At 39.8% G+C, this 22,323-nt stretch overlaps 3 protein-coding genes across 4 annotated transcripts; 1 reads left to right on the top strand and 2 right to left on the bottom strand.

Moving 5' to 3' along the window:
- Positions 1–4,202: 4,202 nt before the first annotated feature.
- On the bottom strand, positions 4,203–8,960 carry pigr (polymeric immunoglobulin receptor). Of its 2 annotated transcripts, none has more exons than XM_083991570.1 (8): positions 8,833–8,960; positions 7,889–8,233; positions 7,700–7,781; positions 7,266–7,492; positions 5,453–5,549; positions 5,028–5,116; positions 4,843–4,887; positions 4,203–4,737 (listed from the first exon to the last, which is right to left on the bottom strand). In XM_083991570.1, exons 1-8 carry the CDS (start codon positions 8,879–8,881, stop codon positions 4,715–4,717), a joined length of 957 nt encoding a protein of 318 aa, XP_083847696.1. In that variant the 5' UTR covers positions 8,882–8,960; the 3' UTR covers positions 4,203–4,714. The 2 variants fall into 2 exon arrangements, with proteins under 2 accessions (XP_083847696.1, XP_083847695.1); XM_083991569.1 differs by having other exon boundaries at positions 4,843–4,892.
- Positions 8,961–12,823: 3,863 nt separating this feature from the next.
- dad1 (defender against cell death 1) lies at positions 12,824–15,011 on the bottom strand. Its single transcript, XM_083991174.1, has 3 exons — positions 14,694–15,011; positions 13,624–13,795; positions 12,824–13,047 (listed from the first exon to the last, which is right to left on the bottom strand). Exons 1-2 carry the CDS (start codon positions 14,902–14,904, stop codon positions 13,665–13,667), a joined length of 342 nt encoding a protein of 113 aa, XP_083847300.1. The 5' UTR covers positions 14,905–15,011; the 3' UTR covers positions 12,824–13,047; positions 13,624–13,664.
- Positions 15,012–15,564: 553 nt separating this feature from the next.
- Positions 15,565–21,432, top strand: abhd4 (abhydrolase domain containing 4, N-acyl phospholipase B). The gene is made up of 8 exons (XM_083990618.1): positions 15,565–15,752; positions 16,763–16,848; positions 17,234–17,332; positions 17,872–18,160; positions 19,444–19,631; positions 19,715–19,826; positions 19,930–20,116; positions 20,882–21,432. Exons 1-8 carry the CDS (start codon positions 15,706–15,708, stop codon positions 20,969–20,971), a joined length of 1,098 nt encoding a protein of 365 aa, XP_083846744.1. The 5' UTR covers positions 15,565–15,705; the 3' UTR covers positions 20,972–21,432.
- Positions 21,433–22,323: the final 891 nt, after the last annotated feature.

Below are 22,323 nucleotides of genomic sequence, written 5' to 3' on the forward strand. Positions count from 1 at the left end.
AAATTGTGTCTTCAACAGTGTTTCATAATTTAACCAAATAAATGTTTTAATTCAATCCATGATCTTTGTATCTTTGTTTGATATCGAGGACAAATATTTGACATATCAGACAGTACAGATACAGTGAATATCCCTATAGGTTGCCAGTGCCTTTGGTTGTATTTCCCATTATGGCACTACTCATCTTTGGCTCAGTCTGCTTCTCTATTTGCTCAGGGCTTTAAAAAACATTCTATATCACACATTTATTTTAAATTACAGTATGAAGGTCTGTACATTGGGTCATTGTTGATATAAGAATGAGTCAAGTAAACAGAACTGTAACAGGCAACATGTTTGTCCTCACTGACTCACAAATGGAAAAGCATTTTTGGACAAAAGCAGTAATTAAGTTGCTTCCAAATCTGACATTGGTGAATCTACATTCTACATATTACACAGGTAAAAGTGAGATAATAACTGGTAATAACACCAAGTACCCCCACAGTTTAGTTGAGCTTATGGTGGAGGAGCTGTGATTGAATAACTGAACTAACACACATTATAGGTTGTTATATTTTCTGTAAAACATGGATGCATTTCATTTTTTGGCCCAAATCATAACAACTGTTTAGGCTTTATACCAGCTCTTGGACAGTCTCCATCATCCACAGAATAGCCGCATATCACAGCCTTTCAAGTTTTTTATAGTCTGTGAAATTGTTATTTTTATCCTCATTAAGCAGCATCCTAATGCTCTGGTCCACTTGGGTCCTGGGTGAACAAGAATAGTGCAGTATTTAATGGGGTGCATGTACACTTGTGCAAAGCTTGGCCTTCATAACCAGTTGTCACAGAGCATAGAAGAGTTGCTTATCCTTCAGCCTGCTCTCCATGTTCCCCACTGATGCCTTATTATCCGCAGCCACTGTTCACAAGGTGAGTACAAATGTATTGATTGTCGGTCCCCTCAAACGGGAACACTCGGGGGAGGGGTGCATGGGGGGTGAATGTATGTTTAAATGTTGTGTTTTTCCATATGTGGTGCTGACAATAACCTCCAGCATTTCATCGTTTTCTCAACAGAGTGTCTGATCAGAAAAGAGGGAACCTTTTTCTCTGTGCATGAATAGACACACAAACCCAATGCCAGAAATACATTATGGAAAGAGCATATTTCATATAGGGTTGACCTCCATCTAGTGGCTGAACTGATTTCGCTTGAAAAGCATTAAGATTAATGACTGAGACCCTGTAACATTCACACAATGTGAAGCTGAGCCAGACCAGGGTTGGCTATACAGAGAATAAAACAGAATAGAATTATCAAAATATTCTTTAAAAATAAAATATGATGATCAAAAACCTTGGCGATGCTGCTGTAACATAAAAACACCACCTAACCATGACATTCACGGAGACTGTCGTAAGAATATTTTCTTCCACACAGAGCTACAGCAAGACAATCATTAGATTTAATTAAAAAAGGCAAGAATGACTAAGTGTGGTGAATGAAAGACTAAGAAATGAAATTACTTCCAAGTGGTCAATGTCAATAAACAGTAATAAAAGCTTAAACCATCTAATGAATTAAGTTTCATCATAATAGTATGAAAATCACCTGTATTCACCCCCATTGCTCTAATTTAACATTTTAACTTGCATTTATTTAACCAGGTAGGGCTTCCTGAAGTTGGAAGCCTCTTTTGTGTAAGTGAGATCAAAACATGACTGAAGCATTAAAAGTTGCAGAAAAAAATCAGGTCACGGATTAACAATCCTAAAAACAGATAACAGTGCTACGATAAGGATAAAATAAGCTCAGAACAGATACAACGAGCCATTTACCATGGCATTTTAAAAACAGGCTTAACTTCTGATATCAGATTTCGCAACTTGAATTTCTTTAGCTATTTAATATGTGGCAACACAAAGCAGAAAAAACACAAAGCCTTTCTTTCCCATTTCTGTCCATACGTAAGGAAGGCCAACATTTTGCCTATGATCTGAGAATACTGATGACAGGATGATATCTGTGAAATATGTAGAGAGATGATGGAGGTTTGCCCAGAATGGAGATATAAATACATTTACAGATGACTCAGTCAAGTCTATTGACAGTAAGCAACTGGATGCAGAATGGTAAAAATAGAAGAGGTTTTGTGATTCACTCAACAACTTCAACATTAAAACGTAAAATACAACCCCATCCCATCTTTCCTCTTTTGCAGAGAATTCAGCGACATACCAATCATCCATATTTTAGCCTTTCTCCTAAATTACATTCAATAGTTGCTATTGTGTCATTTACTTTGTGTAAAAGCTAAGTTGCAGGATCGCAGTTGACTCGAGGCTTTTGTTTTTTCCCTTTTCTGTCAGAATAAAAAGGGATCATCACCAACGGTACTGAGATGCCCTGTCAAAATGCAACACACGCTACACTAGACACCAAACTGGTTACATCAGTTTAGAATAATAGTTCTAAATTCAGGATTAAATCTTACTCTTTAATTCACCAACAGCTGTCCCCAGCAGTGAAAAGCAACATCAGTGTCAACTATTGTCTATTGTCTTTTTTCTTCTTCCAAAAATCAGCACGCTAACTTTCACTTTCCCATAGTGACTCATTGTAGCCTTTTTATTTAGTCTGCTCTGAAGATGCAGCGCTGTTCAGATGGTGCATTATAACCTCTTCTATTTTACAGTAATGACAATGAGGGTGAAGCTCTTGTCAAGCAATAATCACTGCCACCTGCTCCTGCTGAGAAACCAGGTTCAGTGGCAGAGAAAAGTGGCAGATAGCTCCCTGACCTGTGGTGACATTACATTATATGTTTTCTTAAATGCATAAATTGACCATTATAGTGAGATATGGGTTATACAAAACCAGACTACAGACCAGAACTCACACATGTCTAATAGATGAACATTGAGCATACTGAGCCACTGAACACTGAGTCTGGTATTTTATTTGACAAAAATATGTTTTTCTGTATCCAAAATCAAAAACATGGCCCCTGCTCATGTGAAGGTGAGAGACCCAGTTATGACTCAGTGTTAAAAGCTCTACTGGTTACACAGCTGTTGTGGTCGTCTCATTAGCCTGTTGAATTTACAATTCTAACACACCGTTTGAGGTTCGGTTTGAGAACAGACAGTCCGGACATGAAATGTAGAGCTGTTTTCATTTGTGAGCTACTTCTAATATATTCATGTTTTAATTTGCTTATTTCTTTCTTAAAAGAAAATCCCATATCTCATAACTATGTTCGTATCATCAGCCTTTCCTGCCAGAAATTCTCTGTAACACAGATGCATCCAAGCGGAAATGTTAATAAACCATTTCATTGTTGTGTTATGAAATAATCTGGCGCAACAAAACCTGACTGGTGCCAGTGCCCAGGGACATTTACTGTCTTGATATTATTCATTTACAAACGGGGCTAAACAGTGGTTAAAGCAGCCGCCCCATGTAGAGGCTACAGTCCTCAACGCAGGCGTCCCTGGTTCGAGTCCCGCGTCGGGCAGACCTTTCCTGCATGTCATTCCCCCTCTCTCTGTCTCCCCCTTTCCTGTCTATCTCACTATGTGCTATCAAATAAGAGGCAAAAAAGCCACACAAAAAGCAACAAACAACCATTTGGCAACAATTTCCATCATCGTATCAAAGTCCATCTTTCACAGAGTGCAGTAAACCAGGGACTGTCAATGTGCATGGCCACTGTTGTCATTAGACCTGACAGTTATGGTGTCATGGTAAGTACTGATATAATTAAAATACAAGTAATTACATGGGCTGCTGTAGATATGTGGATCCTAAATAGACGGAAAAGAAAAGAAAAGCTTTACTGTAAAACATTTTAATATTTTGAAATGTTCCAAACTTATTGATTCAGTGCTGTTACATTTCAGGACATTTTATTACGGTAATGTGCAACAGTTGTTCCCTGGTAGTTCCTCTGACCCTTTTATTACCTATCAGGCTCTTTAGTTTTCCCTAGCTCTATCAAAGTTAGCAGCTAGCTAGCAACAATAGATAGATAGATAGATAGATAGATAGATAGATAGATAGATAGATAGATAGATAGATAGATAGATAGATAGATAGATGGATAGATAGATAGATAGATAGATAGATAGATAGATAGATAGATAGATAGATAGATAGATAGATAGATAGATAGATAGATAGATAGACACTGCTGTACAAACAATCAGCCCAATAAAGTTGAACTTTTATTTCCCTTTTAATTAATAAGACATTTCCATAATGTTTATTTAATAAGTATTGAGAAAATGAAGCTGAATGTATGATATGTTCAATTTCACCACATTATAAAGTACAAAGTGGAAAAACATTATTTAGCCAGATAGCCAAAAGTAATCAACTTTAAATATAGGTACAGAATAAAAAATCAGACTAAATATATGCAGTTTTAGCAAGAGATGTATGTGTGTTCTTAGTGGTAGTTATGGCCCTGGACAACATGAATATGATATGATAATCTTACATAAAGGAACCATGTCAAAATTACTGAGCAGAAAGCATTAACTAAATGTGGTATAACATACGAAAGGTAGTAGAATAAGAGAAGTGATCAAACAAAAATTACATTCAGTTACAGGGAGTAACAATAGACACTGTGCTGACTACTGAAAAGTAACAAATTCATTAGATTTAGTATGTACGTCCTGGGAATTTTGGTTAAGGAAAACAACAGTAGCATCTTGGAGGTCACCTACATCCCCTGAGTACCCCTGTGGGAGACAAAAAGAAAAATAAACACCAGGAAAGCAGGAAGTTAATAATGGTGTTTTTAAATGTGTCACAGAATAGTGACAGATGTTTTGACTGGGACTTACATTGAGCCTCGCTTTCATCTCCTTCACTTGTCGCAGCATAGGATCCTGCTCTAGAAATGCGAAGGGATGATCCTTTAGCCACATACTATATAAAATGCAAATATCTAACGTACTGAAGCAGTCACTGGCATGATTCTGCTTGGATTTAGTATTAAAAAATGCAAAGGAATGAGAGGATGCCTTACTGTGTAGTTTCCACATCTTTCTTGCCAGTATGGCCAAGCCCACAACGAGCATTAGAGAAGCACACACCAGCAAAGACTCCAAGATGTGACTAAAAAACAAACACGGAGCAGTCTGAACAGATAGTCCAGCAAAAGCAGCTCTGGCTTTCACCGCATCTGTTCTCACAGTCACACGACGGCCAAGATGATGACTGATAGATTTTCCTTGGCACGAATGGTATGATCATTATCTGTGCTCGGCTGAGCTGAACTTAGGTGAACTCCATCATGATGGTATAGATAAGCATCCATAATAGCTAACAGTGTGGACACATCACATCAAACATCAAAGCCGTGATAAAGGACTGACACAGAAATTATATGTGGAAATTCAGGTGAAAAAGGAGAATATACAGTATGAATCTGAAAAAGTGCTTCAGTCTGACCTGTGACTGCTCCAGGACTCCTTAGTGATGGGTTTCGGCGGAGGCAGGTGCGCAACAGACTGAGTTGTAGTAGGTGAAGATGTCACAGCCACTCTCGCTGCGGATAAAGATGTGACATAAAGAGATGAAAAATGATGTACTATTATAAGGAGAGCAGCAGAGTTCTATCATCAATATTCTTGATAAGTGACTTGTGATAATCAATACCGTGTACCGCTAGACCTAAGAGCGTCCGCCATCTGTCACAAACACCTATTGATCTTTAATGCTACACACTTGGCTGTTTCTCATTTTAGCAGCTGCAAACTAACGTAGGGAGGAAAAGGACAGACAGTCAGGGAATTATTATTTCTTTCAAATATACAGTGCCTGGTATAAATAATTGTCAGTGGCATTTCAGAGGTTCAAGTGGCGAGTCAGATTGTCATCTAGTGCAATGACTTGGCTGGCCTCCACTGACGGCTCTACACAGAGTTTTTTAATAGATGTACTGGGTGTGTGAGATATTTTTAAAGCAGCCATAATCAACATTTTTTATATTACTGTAACAAAGACTCAAATGACTATGCATAGTGTGAAAATGGTTGCTCACAGTGACAACCTCAGACAGAATCATCACCCGGCGCCGCGGCTCCCCCCCAGCTCTGTTGGTGTTTTAGTGTTCAATAGAGCTCATTATAGTCATTGTTTCAGTTGTCCTGCCTGCAGCAAAACCACTTTGTTCCTCTCTCACTGGTCTCATGAACCTTGTCTTCAGCCTTTTGTTTTTTAGCAAAAAATGTTCTGTAAACTGTCTGCAGGACCAAAACAGCAGCAGATAGTCGATGTTAGCGAACTGGTGAAAAAAGAGGCACATTTAGCAGCTAATGAGGTGGAAACCTAAATGGAAAGTGAATATTAGATTTGCATTCACCAGGGGGTCAAAAACACAGTTTTAATGGAATGATAGTGATGTGTAGATGTTTGCTTAAAAATGTTGGCTTTTAAACTTAGTCAGGTGACAGTATGTCAAGGTTGTATTTGCTTGTTCCTCTGCTGTCACATAGACCCAAAAAACAAACAGAATCAATATTGCTTTTTGATAAAAAAAAAAGTCTTGACTGGTGTAGCTTCAACTAAGAATCACTATCAACTACATCCACAATGGGCATTAGATATTTGGGGTAAACCAAAGCTGCGTACTTACTGTGAAATAAAACAGGTATTTAGCCCAGAAAACTCTGTTTTGTATAATTAGTCTAAAAAGAAAAGATCCCTGTGCTCTATTGAGAGCTGGTATTCTTGGTCTTCATATCGAGGCAGGCAGATACGTCGGCACAGCAGAAGACGAAATAATTTGTAACTTATGTGACATCCAGGAGGTGGAGAATGAAATTAGTTTTGTGTTCTACTGTCCTCTTTATGACTCTATAAGACAAAAATTGTTTAGTAAATTAGATCCAAATAACACATTTGTGTGGTTAGACGATGCTGAGAAGCTAAAACATCTTTTTCATTTGAATATATTCGCATTTTCTTTATTTCTTGATAAGGGCAATGAGACGAAGAGCGATGTATAGTATAGCTGAATACTGAAAGTAATCTTAAGTTGTTTATTTATGTCACACCTGTGTGGCAGGTAACACCAACAGGAAGGACTGTCTAGTCTTATTAAATGTGTCTTGTAATCCCATATGGGATGGGCCACAGTGGTGGCATGACACGAAATAAAAATAAAAATCATTCATTCATTCCACGAGCAATGATATGCAAAACAGTAATGAAGCTAACTGATATTAAATAATTAAACAATAACACTCATTTTAAGACCTACTTGTTGAGGGTTGTGGTGTGACCAGCACGTGCACGGAGACCTGCTGCTGTCCTGCAGCGCACCAGTACCAGCCAGTATCTCTCATCTGCAGCTTCTTGAAGGTCACAGTGAAAGAACCAGTTCTGTCATCACTGACGGCCACTGAAGTGTCTTCGTAGTTCCCTTCAGGACCCGTCACCAGACAGGAGCTCCAGTCTCCGCTGCGACACCACTTCTTCTCACTGTCTCTGTTGGCAAGCAGGCACAGAGGAGTCAGTCAGGGCTGCTGTCCGTCAGCACTTTGACTGCAATGGAAGATTTCAGAAAAAATAACCACATTTCTGGAGATGTTTGTGCTTTTTCAAATGTGATGATTCAGCACGGGACCAGGCGGGGGTGGTAAAATACACAGGTAACTGACAGTGCTACACTACGGGGAATGGGGGAAATCAAACCTGTATTTCACACTGTAGTGGCATTCAACTGTAATACTGCTCCCCTCTACCCCACTCAGTCGGCTGTTCACCACCGACATACCTGCAGGAGAGAAATCAACTTGTATTAAAGCGTCTGAGCATCTGATTTTTTTCCCTTCAAGGTTAAATAATGATTCTTGAGTTCAAATCACTACCATCATTACTCACCATGAATGACCTTGATGTTAGTGTATGCCACAACATCAGCAGTCCATGCACTACCTATCTCCATGCCACACATGTACCACCCAGACTCCTCCACCGTCAGGTCGTTCATGGTCACTGTGAACACTAGGTGGACCGGGTCGTCCACGATGCTCACTTTGTCCACAGCCGGGTTGCCCGAGCGGGGATCATCTGTCCGGGATAAGCTGGTGCAGAATTCCCTCATCCTCCCCTGACACCAGTATTTCACATAGCTGGCATACTGTGGCTCATAATGACACGGGACGGTGAGGGATCGACCCTCCAGGACTGCAAACTCTTCCGTGGTCGTCACCTTACAGAGAAAGGCTGATGGAGAGAGGAGATGGGTGAAAGTCTGAACTTCAACTTTCAGTCACGCTGCAGTCAGAGCAGAACAGTAACACACAGTGGACATTTCTTATCTATGATTGAGTAATGGGGGAAATGGCCTTGAGCAACACTTAGTTTATGGTTTCAGTTTCCTCTGTACAAAACACTTTTCCTCTTCTAAGTTCCCTTTCCATACTTCTCATTCCAAAATTGGATTATCCCTCTATAATACAGATTTGGGGGGACAAATATAACAGGCTTTTGAAGACTTGACAAAATAAACATCAAACATATTCTTGCCAAGGGGCAAACAGTACGGCAGCTTGGAAGATTAAAAAAAACATGAAATCTTTCTCTGGTTACCGCAGAAAATGGCAACTTTAACAGTCCTTCTAGTCCGTCTTCAACAAATGCAAAACATAGAAAAGTCATAAAATATTATAGAGAAAAGAAACATGAGAATCATTTCAGCAGCAGTAGTATTTGCACCATAATAAAATGAGGCTACCTCGGAATAAACATTAATCATCCAAAGAATTAAAGCAAAAAACAGCTGCAACAGGCTTTGTGAGTGTGTGACCTCAGCAGTCTATTACCTGGTATCCATGGTAACAGGCTGAGAGTGAGTACGAGGAGCCGTGGCATGTTGCAGCGTTAGTCTGAGGTTTACCGAGATACTTCTCCCCCTTGTGTAAACAGAGACTCCAGGTTCCGCAAGGCCCACTTCCTATTGGTCATGTGACCGCAAGTTGCATCCAGATGTTCCAGATGTTAACCATGTAAGCGCCAGTTAGATTTTAACAGTGGGAGATACTTTCACATGAAGACAACTGACACGCATTACCACACAGACTCATTCTTTTATTGTGTTATTTACCAATTATTCCTCTTTTAACTAGAACAACCCTCTCACTTCGAGGAGCACTGCTTCAAGCAAACAGGTCATTTAAACTGTATTCACTATCTACTCGTGTAAAATCAGTGTGTATTGAACTGAAGAAGTGTATCCTTGGTACAAGGTTGGAAACGCTTACATTTTTTGTGAAGTGACCCACTTGTAAGCATGTTTTATATTATCAAAGATTAAACTGGGATTTATTTATATTTTCAGAGGCTCCTGAAGTGGAGTAAACCTCTATGAGATTAAAAAATGAGAAGAAAAGACCTTAGTCTGACGTCTTTATTTCTTAATCCTCCATTATTTTTTGAAAAATGGGCATAAAGGCTATATAGGCTACAGCCAGCAGACAGTTGGTTATGTTAGCAATAAGACAGGAGACAAGAGGAAACAGCCTGACTCTGTGTAAGGTAACCCATCAGTAGCAGAACTGACATGTCTATGGTGCATATATACCATCTCATTTTAATGTATTTTCTACAGAATAAACAAACAAGATTTAAGGCACCATGGGGCTGTTCTACACTAATTACTTTGCAGCTATGAATCTTTTTCAGTGTGCAGATGTGAGGAATGTGTCAATCTCTCCATCTAACTCTTTCCCAAAAATGTCAAATTACTCCTTTAAGCTAAAACACGTAATTCTCACTGATGCGTCTCTTGTTTTTAATTACTTCAGTAGTCTTTTTTATAGCTTATTCTCCAAAGCTACCAAACGCCGAGTGCACCCACCCCCCATGAATGCAGATAATTCAGCTGGCAGGCTACAATGAAATTATTTGATTTTGATGCCTGAACACATTGGATTTGATCCAGTCTTCATTTGTTGGATTAAGCCTCTACACACACGCCCCTCAGCCACTGAATTAACAAACAATTATTCCAAGCCTCTCAATTTGCTCTGTGAAGGGTGTCAGGGATGTTTTTGTCTTTGCCCAAAAAGCCTTATATGGTCGCCCATTTCCAGGAAGAATGTAGGCGGACCTCCGAATCGAAACTTAACTTGGTTAATCTGAGGAACGGAAATAACTTTCAGGAACTTCACTTGGTTGATCTAAGGAGCAGAAATAACTTTCAAGAAGGAAATAATTCCCGCCAGTCATATCCTGTAATATGTTCAGATATTCACTGCAGCTTTGTGAAAGACTGGTTTTACATTTCTCTTTGTCTCTCTCACACAAGACTTGAAATATATTTTGTTTGTTGTGAATCATGGCATCAAACTAATCAAGGGAGTCACATCTTTCCCTCTGTCTGAGAAAGAAAACCTGATTAAAATATCAGTTTCTCTGCCATCATTCCCAACACTGCTCGTTCTCTGAAACATCTTCATTTGTAATGATGAGCAACTTGCATACATGTGATTTAAGCAAAATGGAGCCATGATGCCTCCTAATGTTTGTTTTTGTTATTGGGATTGTAATATCCATTGGTTAGTGCTTTGACAGTAATACCAGCACTTTGCCCAATATGCCATCGCTCAAAACTGATGTTAGTTGATGACTGTTATTCCTCCAAGAAAGAGCAAAAAAGAAAAATCACAATTGGACAGTAGCACAAAGAACATTTACCCACTGGACTTTCATGATACTTTTATACCTTTGTGTAATCCAGCTCAATCAATTATTTTCTTTTATATCCCTTTATTTCTGTTATCATTCTCTCATTATTCCATCACACTTGACATCTATGTATTGATTTTATATCGTTCATGTGAAGCCTTGGTGCATGCAGTTCATTTGTTACAAAGCAGTTTGTGAGTTTGTTTGGCATCAAATATACTACTACTTCTGATAATACTGCTAGGATACTGTATATGCTGGATTCTTACATGTAAGAGGGAAACTTTGTACTTTTTGAATAAGACCGTGCAATATGAAAACTTAATTGCGCTGTAGTTTGACCAACAACAACATTAAAATGTGAGTGACGATCTTCTGATGTAAATACATCAGTTATACATTTAATAACAGGATTATCCAATAAAACTCCCATTTTACTTTTATGTTGTTTTGAGTTTGAATCCTCTCTGACCACTTGCATCTATCATGGGATAATATAAAATGTAACTGTTGCAGAACTCTTTATAGGTGGCTTCACGTCCTCCTTCAGAAGTTTGGTAAACACAACTCTTTCTTTTGATTATTTGGGGTCATGTATATTAAAATTCTTGACTCTACATTCCCAGATTCACCTCTCCTGCTACTTAATGCTAACCCCTGTTTCAAAAGGAATGCTGCTAATGTCATCTGTAGAGCCAGGCAGATATCTGCTTTTAAATCAGAATGGATCAAAGCTTTACAGGTGAAACTTACATGCATTTGGTTCAGCATATTTTTCATCTCTGTATGCAAGGCAGTTTCACACCCAGCTCAACCCGAACACATCTGTCAGACCAAACTACCTCAAATCTATGACTGCATTCTGTGACAGATGTAAGTGAGCATTTGTAATACCCCAGTTTAAAGCCACTGAGCTGGAAAGTGTTTGACTCTATCAGAGAAGCAGACCCTTACGTTGCTCTGGGGGGTAATGTTCTCTGGGCCTGCTGCCCAAGTGGAAGGAGTTCACCCCACACACCTTTCCCTCACTGCTTCAAGGAAACACTGTAATGTAGTCATCAATGTAAGGAATGATCCAATCAGTGAGTCCAGATCACAAGTTCTACAATGTGGGGACGGTGGTGGAGGAACTGGTCGGATGTATTATGCAATTAAAAGTAGGTATATTTTTCTGATGACAGATATTCTAACAAGATATTCTCACACTGTGCGTCTAATGTGTTTTAAAAAATTAATAATAATAAGCAGAAGCAACCCTTAAGTATATTCTATTTTTGTTTCGAAACATTTTTTCTCAGATATTTGTGTGTATCGAAACCTGCAACATGTGATTAGTCACTAAATCTGTGACAGACAAATGGCACACCTGCAAATTATGATGGAGCCTAAATGCACTTCCTCTGCAGATGTACTTAAGTTTCCATTACCGTGCACTGAGCTCTTCTGCTATTTTTAATAACCATTTGGATGTTGTATTTTTCCTGCCTACTGCCCTTTAAACGATAATTGATCTTTTCTGCAACTGTCAAATTTAAATGCAGACACAACTCCAGCAACACTGATATTGAAAGTCTGGCTGTGTATATAGAGCTGCTGCTGATAATACAGGTTAAACCTTTCCGGGTTTCTTCATTTCACCTGCACACCCTGCTTACTGTATTTTAATTTTGCTTGCTTCATTATCATATTGTGCAAATTCATACTACCGTAGTTCAACATGAGGTTAGCAGCATAAACAAAGGCTGGAGAGAGATAACGTGGTCATACAGCACCTTCTGCTGACAGTCATATTGCCTCATATGATAGATTTAAAATTGTATTTTAAAAAGAGATATAGAGGGAGATAGTGATTGTTGTTTAATGTGAGTGTAGTGTTTTTTCCTTTATGATATGTATTTGCATTATTCTTATTTACAATTATGCTTGTTTACTCGGAACAATGATTAAAGTGATTCAGATCTTTGACTGTTTGGGAACAGGAACACTATGTGCAATAGTCTGAGCACATCATTATTTTTTCTGTCACCCGATTGAGTTCCCCTGGATCAGTTTATGTTTTCTATTATAATTGAAAATAAATTGGCAGGACAACCCTTTATCACAAGAACCGCTTCAGTACTCACAAAGTGACCATTTCAGTTGTTTTATTTCCTCGTGTCAGTGCAAAAAAGGAATGCTTAACAAATTTTTACAAAAAAATGAAACAAATCAATGATTTTATCAGTAAGAAAACTGTACTGCATCACATATGACAATTAGGCAACTAACTCAGAGCTGGAGGTGGAACCACACAAATGCAGATGCAGCATCCTGTCTTGAAGGGAAGATTTGATAACTTCTCTTCTCGTGATCTTTGGAAAAAAAAGAAGAGGCGGCAGGGTTAGTGACATTGATGTTATGGAGGAGATTATTAAGAAGCAACCGAGCAACAACAACAACACAGTATGGCCTTTCCCCTTGTCTGCTGGTCTAAACATTTAATAACAGGTTTCTAGCAAAGGAAAAGCAATATGTGGTATCATGTGAATCTCCCCAGAGAAGTGAGACGGAGGTCTGCCTTATCTCATCTACTATATAGAGCTGCTCCACTGAGAAATAAGTGAGCACCTGGCATGGATGGTTAATGTGACAGAGAGTGCCCAAAGGACAGTATGTGTCTTGATTTATGAACATAAAAGCAACATAGTAAATTATATCCGTTTTAAAAGCAGATTTATTGTCCACTGAGAGACTGTACACTACATCTACAGATGGACGTTGTAGGTCTGGGTCATATGCTTGTTGTCTCTCTCACATTCAGGGATACCACCTGTTCTGTTCTCTCACAGCTGCGTACGACAGCATCCACACTGTGGCGATGCAGCTCAACAACATCAGCCTCTTTACTGTTTGATTTTTAATGACAAATGAATGTGTTGAGTAGGCACCTTTTGAGTTTGGGGCACTGTAAACCGGGTCTACGTCCGTGTCAACCGATGAAGTTCATCACAACCAGATGCAGGACAGTGTGAGCAAACAGGAAGTCAGCAAAGGCTCGCTCTGGAGAGATGGACAGGAACTCTCCTTTGTTCTGTGGGTTGATCTGGATACGAAGACACACTAACAAAGAAAGGCAAGAGGATTTAGTGTTAGTTTAATACACCCTGCACCTCTATGTGATCATTTTCACAATCATTCAAACGGTAATCATGTTTTCAACTGTTAGTTATAGGACTACAAGTATGTTATATAAGACCTGTGATGTTGTAGTTCAGTGTTAAGTCCTCTCCCTCAAGTAACAGTTTGGCTATGTAATAATAATAATAATAATAATAATAATAATACTGTGATACACAGTGCTTTCAATGTGTTAGCTAGATTTTAAAAGCTTTTACTTCTGAAACATGGAAAAAATATTACATGAAATTTAGATCTGATGTAACTTAATATCACAATCATCATCATTCATAGTTGGATAAAAAACAACAACAACTCCAGATTAATCAGAATTAGCATGACTTTATTGATCCCAGCAGGGATTTTTTTGAATATTAAACAAAAAGCAACAAAACATGTGATATAATGCAATGATCAATTCAACGCTATGACATTTAAGGACAAGTTCACAAGTTATTTAGTCATGGAACAGGCTTTTCACTGGCCTCAGCTACTGCAATACAACACATTGTCAAGACACTGACACAGTTTAATGCAAAAGCCCTTCAATAAACTTTAGCCTGTGTGTAGAGTTTCCAAGTTGACCGGGCAGTTGTGTGTGATGCTATTGAAGACTATCGTATTCTATATTATGATGTTTGATCAGTGAGTTTCTAATGTACCGGTGAAGGGGGGGGGGGGGGGGGGGGCAGGATGCTATTAGCCTGGTTAGCTAGCCTAGCCTATGTTTGCACAGTGCAACACTAACCACTGGGCCCACGTTTCACGTTTCACACCTACCCCCGTGTTATGCACCGACCAGATATAAACACATTGAAGTAGAGATAATATATGTATTTACCTGCGAGGATGAACGAGCCCACACACGAGATGAATCCGGACAGAAAGCTGTTGAAGGGGAAGGTGCCGACCAGCAGGCAGTAGAGGAACTGCAGCGCCCCGGTCAGCAGGATGTACAGCAGGTAAGCGTCCACCACCTTCAGCCTGTTGGGCGTCGAGGAGCGGTACTCCTCCAGGAAGCGGGACACCACGGAGAGCACCGAGTTAGACATGATGTTACCTGCTACTTTACACTAAGATCTAGGTCTGCACCGGGTCCTCTTCTTCCTCAGTCCGATAAGTGACGTGTCCTCAGCAACCGGAAGCCACGTTGGTGTTACAGGAAATATATTCCGACTCCCTCGAACGAGGAACAAAAAACAGCTAGCTAGTTGATTAAAGGGTCGCTAGCACCGCCCACCGAGATACAGAGGTGCTGAAAGTAAAGAGGTCTCCCTCCTCCAGTATTTAGAAATGCAGCTTCGTAACTGTATTATAAGACAATAAAGTTTATCTTATCTTATCTTATCTTATCTTATCTTATAACCTATTTCACTGCCTCACAGCGGCTCGTTGTGAATGACAGGGTCTAATGAGAGAAACATCTCTTTGGTGTTGAATTTTACCGATTATTAACTTAGTCCGCACAAATGCATATTAAGCATACACCAGCAGGGCGACACACGTACATTTGCCTTTGGTCACTATTAAACGGATGAGACAGGGCTAGCGTGGTTAAATAAACGCGAGCCTTGGCTGTATTTACTCTGTATTTACTCTCTGTAACGTTACTGGACAGAGGTCGAGTCGTTAATATAATACATCCATGGGTCGAGTCCGTGACCAGTGATGTCAATGCATCTTCTCAGTCGACGATCTTTGAGCGCGGTCAGCTGATTTAGGACTCTGTGAGTTACAAAACAGTAGCACAACAGCAGCGTGCTGTAACTTGTAACTTGGTGTCATTTAAAAGCAGATACACAGGGACTCTATGAACTCTATTTAATTGTCTGTGCACCGGAATATGTCAACCAATGGACCCTGCAGCCACAGCCCCGACACACAGCGACTGTGAGACAGAGTGAGTAACAACAGCTAAGTAGCCTACAGCCTTACTGAGTAGAAACTCTGTGTTTTACATAACACGCTACAGCTGCATTAAAAACACTGAGCTGCGTCGCTTTCCCTCTTTGACACTTCGTGTGTTTTACAGCGTTTTATTGTAGTGGTGAGTTAATGCACCAGAATCTACATGTTAGTAAACGTGAAAGAGGGTGAGATGTTATCAGACTTCTGTTTTACGTCATGTGACCTTTTACTTACAAAAATAAAACCTTTTCTGACATTATGTAGCCCCCTACCTTTATAACACAAAAGTTATTATATGTGGAAAAATAGGAAATAGTCTATGAATTAACCTTAAACTAATTGACTGTTGGATAGCCTAACCATTAACTATCTGTATCACCCTTGTATCCTTTAATAAGGATGATTGTCACCATATCCTTCTTATTATGGTTACAGTGTCATTTTATAAGACTAGGATCTTTCCTTTTTAATTGTCACTAACTGATGAGCGGAGCAGCAGTGGGTGAGCTTGTTACCCAAATGACTCAGCAAATCTGGACTGATTGGAGAGCAGGTGCAAGGTGTGGAAGTGTAGCTGCTGTATGGATGGTGACAGACCAGTCTCCACCTCCAGGCAGAGAGGAAGGGGTTGGGCACAGTACACTCAGTTTACCTACTTATTGTTTGTTTCACTACAGCTATTAAAACTCAAGTAAATGTGTTGAATCAAACTGCCTGAATGTGAAAAAGTAAAAAAAAGAAAGAAAAAAAAGAAGAGCTATTAGGAGTTAAGGATAAATATACATTAATGCAGTGGGTTGTGGGCGGCCACTCACTTTGACAGTCAAGTCTGATGGTGGTGAAACGTGACACTCCTGGATAGATAATACAGATAATACAGACTTATAGCTTTAACCTTGGACTCTCACCAGAACCACTCATACTGTGCATTCAGCGAAGCACTGGACATGTTCTCCGTGGTCCGTCTTTTTCATGTCTTTGTGTTGCTCTCTCTCCTGTTAGGCCACATTCAGTCTGGAGCTGGTGGCCTTCCTGGCGTCCAACCTCGATGTCCCTTTTGAAGACCACAGAGTCCAAGATTCTAGCCTGTAAGTATTCAAGCATTCAGTTGTAGTGCTTAGTTTTGTGTCCACTAGGAATTTACATAAATAACACACTTTAATTGATAAATTAAAACCGCATTCCCTTCTGAAAAATGTCTTTTTTTCTCCACTTTGAGACATCTTGTGACTTTTGTGTCAGAGGCTAAAGCATAAACACAGACGGACGTACTAATCGTTACTCTTCTTTTCCTCATAGATAGATAGATAGATAGATGTACTTTATTAATCCTGCTCACATAGAACCAGTCACACACAGCACGACAATAAAAACAGATTATAGCTAAAAATGATAAATAATAACAAGAGGTAGAACCTGTCTACTCCTAACAATAACATATTATATATATATATTATATACCTATAATAACAGGTATACAGAATGACCTGTGGGCCAGGTTTGTGACCTTACCAAACCAGGATCGAATATGGACTCTGACTCTCACCAACAAGATGGTTCACAAACCAGCAGGTACAGTAGGCAGCGACTCAGTCTCAGTCTGTGTTTATTGGGAGGCAGCAGCTGTAACTCTGTTCTGTTCTACGGAAGCCCTGAAGGGTCATACATGCACATTTTATTTCCTCCGTTTTCCTGTGATAACGAGATAATTCATTTGAGAGATAATGAATGAAACGTGAGATTTCTATCACATGTGACATGTCATGCTGACTACTGTCTCCTCGAACACTAATGTAGGTGACGTTAAGTTCTGTTTGTTTGTGTTTTGTTTTGTGTGAGGAACGAATTCATGTTACAAAATCTGTTTGTCAGCTCACTAGAGAATTAGGCTTAACGTAACCGACAGTGGTGTTCAAGGAGACGGCAGTCAGTATGACATGTCACATGTGATGGAAATCTCAGGTTTCATTCATTATCTCTCAAATGAATTATCTCGTTATCACGGGAAAACGGAGGAAATAAAATGTATGTATGTAGGGCCTATGTATGACCCTTTAGGGCTTCCGTACTGTTCACTATAAAACAACAATAGTTCCCTCCTCTCCTGCTAGCTTCCAGGACTCCCCTGGTGATGGTCCATGGGTTTGGAGGAGGGGTGGGGCTGTGGATCAGGAACCTGGACGCTCTGAGCCGATCGCGGCGCGTCTTCGCCTTCGACCTGCTGGGGTTCGGCCGCAGCTCCAGGCCCCCCTTCCCCACAGACGCTGCCAAGGCAGAGGAGCAGTTTGTCGACTCTATTGAACAGTGGCGACAGTCTGTAGGCCTGGAGAACATGATCCTGCTGGGGCACAGTCTGGGGGGGTATCTGGCCACCTCATATGCCATCCAGTACCCTTCAAGGTAGTAATGCTGATAACGTTTGACTGGCTAACTACTAAACCAAATGCAACATACCCAACAGCAAAGCCGTGAATGTTTGTGAGTGTTTGAGTGCTCAGGTTTCACTACTGGCCAGCTGAGTGTTGGAGTTTGTGTCACCAACATGTTGCCTGTGACAGGACTGACCCACCTTCGGACCTCTTTAGTACTGTTTGTTAAGAAAGTACCTAGCAACAGCTACTTTTGGGACAAACACCAGTGTTTCCCTGCATTATGCAACGTTGTGTTTCCCTGCTCAGGCGCCTCTCTGTGCTGCAGAGATCGTATGTGTATCAACATACAGAATGTGTATATATTTACGTTAACCATCAGACGTTATGTTTTGATTTAGGATAACTATTTTCATAGCATTTCTTTAAACCATTTTTGTTTATTCTGTTTTGTTGGTAACATAGTTTAAATGGTAGCTAATATTATTAAAATGTCATACTAGAAAAGGAATAGTTTTACATTTTAAGAAATTACTTTTGTCGATAAATTCCATTGGAAAAATACTCAATTGTGAGGAGCCAGAGCTTAGTTTAGCACAAAGACCAATGTAAATTTGCATCCTGTCCTTTTTTGAGTTCTTGTACGGACTAAACGAAATATAAAACATAAATAATTAAGCTTTAAAGGTACTGGTAGGGGGATTTTGTCATCTGCAATCACAGCAAACTAACTGATTTCCCCATTTCCAGTCTTAATGCTAAAATAAGCCAGCTGACAACTGTAGCTTTGTTTTGCTTTTTACATGTATAAAGGAGCGGCTTGCAGTTTATCATCTAACTCTCAGCCAGAACACACATATTTCCCAGCATGCTTACTGTTTTTACAGACAAAGTAAAACAAGGATCTGTTCACCTGAGGGCACATTGTGTCTTACAGCATCTCTAAATGAATCCCAGTATTGCTCAGAGCTCATGTGTAAATAATTCGCTAACACATTCACTGCAGCCACTAAATGAATAATGCATTCACTCTTTGTTTGTAGCTTGTTCCGCTTCCCCCTAGTGTCCAGAGGGAAAAAAATCAATCAATGCTGCTTTAATTCTGTATTTGCTGTAAAATGCAGAAAAATGCCAGAAGGAATTAGGGATGCGAAAACAAAAATCAGATCAGATATTAATCTGGTATTTTCAAGCTGCGTCCATTGAGAAGTGTATCTTTACTGTAAGGTTAAAGGATCTGGCAAACAAAACCACTCTGCATCTCCTAACCACAGTATTCTGAAACACAGTAGTATAATACACACCTCCTTGCAGAGTGTCTCATCTCATCCTGGTGGACCCCTGGGGTTTCCCTGAGCGACTACAGACGCCGCCCGAGGAGAGTCGTGGTCAGGGAACGGAGGTGGTGAAGAGGCCGTCGCCTCCACGCTGGGTCAAAGTCATCGCTACAGTGATTTCCTTCTTTAACCCACTGGCTGTCATAAGAGCAGCAGGTCCATGGGGTAAGATATGTTCTCTAATCTAACGCTGTGCTTGTATCAGATAAAACTCTGTCCACACTCCTCACACTGTGTCACTGATTCAGGTCCGGGCTTGGTGAACAGATTCCGCCCTGATTTCAAAAGGAAATTTGAAGATCTGTTTGATGATGACACCATGACCCAGTACATCTACCACTGCAATGCCCAAACCCCAAGGTTCGCCATCACAGATATCATATAACAACAGAGCATAATGCCTGTAAAAGACGACCATCTCCTACCTACCTAACCCTAACCCTTGTCTTCTCCTTCCTCCCAGTGGTGAGGTCGGTTTCCGTGCCATGACAGAGTCCCTGGGCTGGGCCAAGAGACCCATGCTGCAGCGGGTTCACCTGCTGCCGCCCTCCATGCCCGTCACCATGCTGTATGGGAAATGGTCCTGGGTGGACAACTCATCTGGGTACAAAGTGGTCCAGATTAGGGACCAGGCCCACACCAGAGTGCTGGTGAGTGGAGAGAGAAATTCAGTTAATCCAATCAATGAACCCAACTTAATGTTCATAGCAGGTTAGTGCTGTGTTCACAGATGACTGATGATCTTAAAGGGACTACAAGAAGTTTTGGAAAGCAAAGTGTTTTCACACTTCATTTCCCATGAGCCTCCGCGCGCACGGTGACATTCAGACGTCTTGCCAAGAATGTTTTAATTAATCAAGAATGAAAGTTGGAGGTTCAAAGACAATCAGATTCGTTCCATTAGTTCCGACCATAAACAGCGATTCGGCTGCGTTAGTCCCATGACCCGCCGGGCAGCTTCCGCGAAACCGAAAGTAGGAAATGCTGGGCGAGCCGACCACTAAATAATAATACCAAAATAACTATAAAGACAAAACGATATATTTATTGAAAATTGACCCATTAAGTGTGGGTAACTACTCATTCATCCACATTTATATGAGACTCTTTTATAACCAAAAGCAAACTCCTCTGGGTCTCTTTAAATAGATTTTAAAAAGCCAAAATAATGTTAGCAAACAAGTGAAATAACATGAATGAATAATAAAAGAATAGATACTATAAAATACAATTTGAATATTATAAAGTAATTACTAAAAGCATCTTTAATTACAAGTCAGGCTGAAGATGCTGCTATAGGTCAGGTCAATATCTAAGAAGATACAGCTCAGCTCGACTTAGTGTCATTTGAATTCAGTTCATACTTTCTGTCTACTGACTGTTCATTATCTCTGTTTATCTTTTCCACCCTGCAGCTGATAAATGAGGCCTCTCACCACGTGTATGCTGATCAACCAGAGGAGTTCAACAAAGTGGTCGAGAGCATATGTAACTCTGTTAACTGACTGTGTGTGTGGGTGTGTGTGTGTGTGTGTGGGGGGGGGGTAGGTGCAATGGCTGAAAGGATAGAGACAGTTGGTTATGGTGGTGTTATGTGAAGCATTCTGGATTAATTTGCTGTGTAGCACATGTAGAAATCAGGGTCGGGTTCAAATCCTGCTGTCATTGTACCAAATGATTGATATTATTGTGGTATAATTCTTTGTTGCTATGTATAACCCATTGTATTTATAACACTAGACTACATTTATTTATAACACAATGAATTTAAAACGTGTTCATATGGAGCATTACTTTACCAGCGCTGTATCACTGCATTGGATTTAGTCACTACATACATTTTACACATGTGCCTGACAGTCCTGTATGTTACATTTTCTCTAACTGCTGTTTTTCTCTGTCTCTACTCCGTCTCTGTATCAAACCACTATTTGTATTTTATACTTTTAAGATAATAAAAGTGTCTTTCTTAAACTGTCTCCAGTAGGTTTGCTACAGCAGAAATCTACATGTGATGCACTTAATCACCCAAACAGCAGAGGTCAGTAATCAGTATCATTTCTATGAAGGTTGGGGTCCAGTTTGTCAGCTGTGGAAGATGGATTGAGGAACAACTCCATTCAAACCACTGCACATGTAAAAGTAAATAGATTTCTGAACTAATGGAAGTGTGCACAGCATCCTGGCATAGTTTTGAACTCTTTATATGTAGTTTAAATTACTAAAAAAAATAAAATAACAGTACTTCAGTACTCTTCTTACTTACCTTTTCTGCCTGCGCTCTACATCATTCAATTATGCCATTGTGTAAAATAATAATAATTATAAATGACATGTAAATCTAAATCAAAGAAAGAAGTTTAAAGGAGACTTTTCAATAATTTAACCATTTTCAGATAAACCTGAACTGGAATCTGTTATCCTCAGTTGAGAATTTCTTTGTATTAAAACATTCAATTCCTTTGTATTATCTGGTGCACACACTGTCACAATGCATGGAAACGAGGCTGGAAGTACACATTTCATTTGATTAATGTCCCTTAAGTGTATTAACATTGGATGAATTTAGTTAATTAACTCACGCTAGGTTTTGTACAGAAAAAGTGGAGTATAATGTGGAGTGGTGTATTAAGACTCAAGAACAACAACCTCAGTGTTTAGTGTGAAGTGAAATGATGCAGGTACATTCCACCACTGTTCTTTCAAGTCAAGCATATGCACGTCTTATGAGACCGTCAAGAGACAGATCGCACGTTATGTAACAAGCAAAACAAAGTGAAGCAAAAGGGTGTGGTGCAGCATGTTTAACTCACATTGGTTCCAGCTGCTCTGTTGACCACAGCAAATCAGAGAAACG

This window comes from Trachurus trachurus, assembly GCF_905171665.1.
Source record: "Trachurus trachurus genome assembly, chromosome: 17".
In the NCBI taxonomy this organism is placed as follows: Eukaryota; Metazoa; Chordata; class Actinopteri; order Carangiformes; family Carangidae; genus Trachurus; species Trachurus trachurus.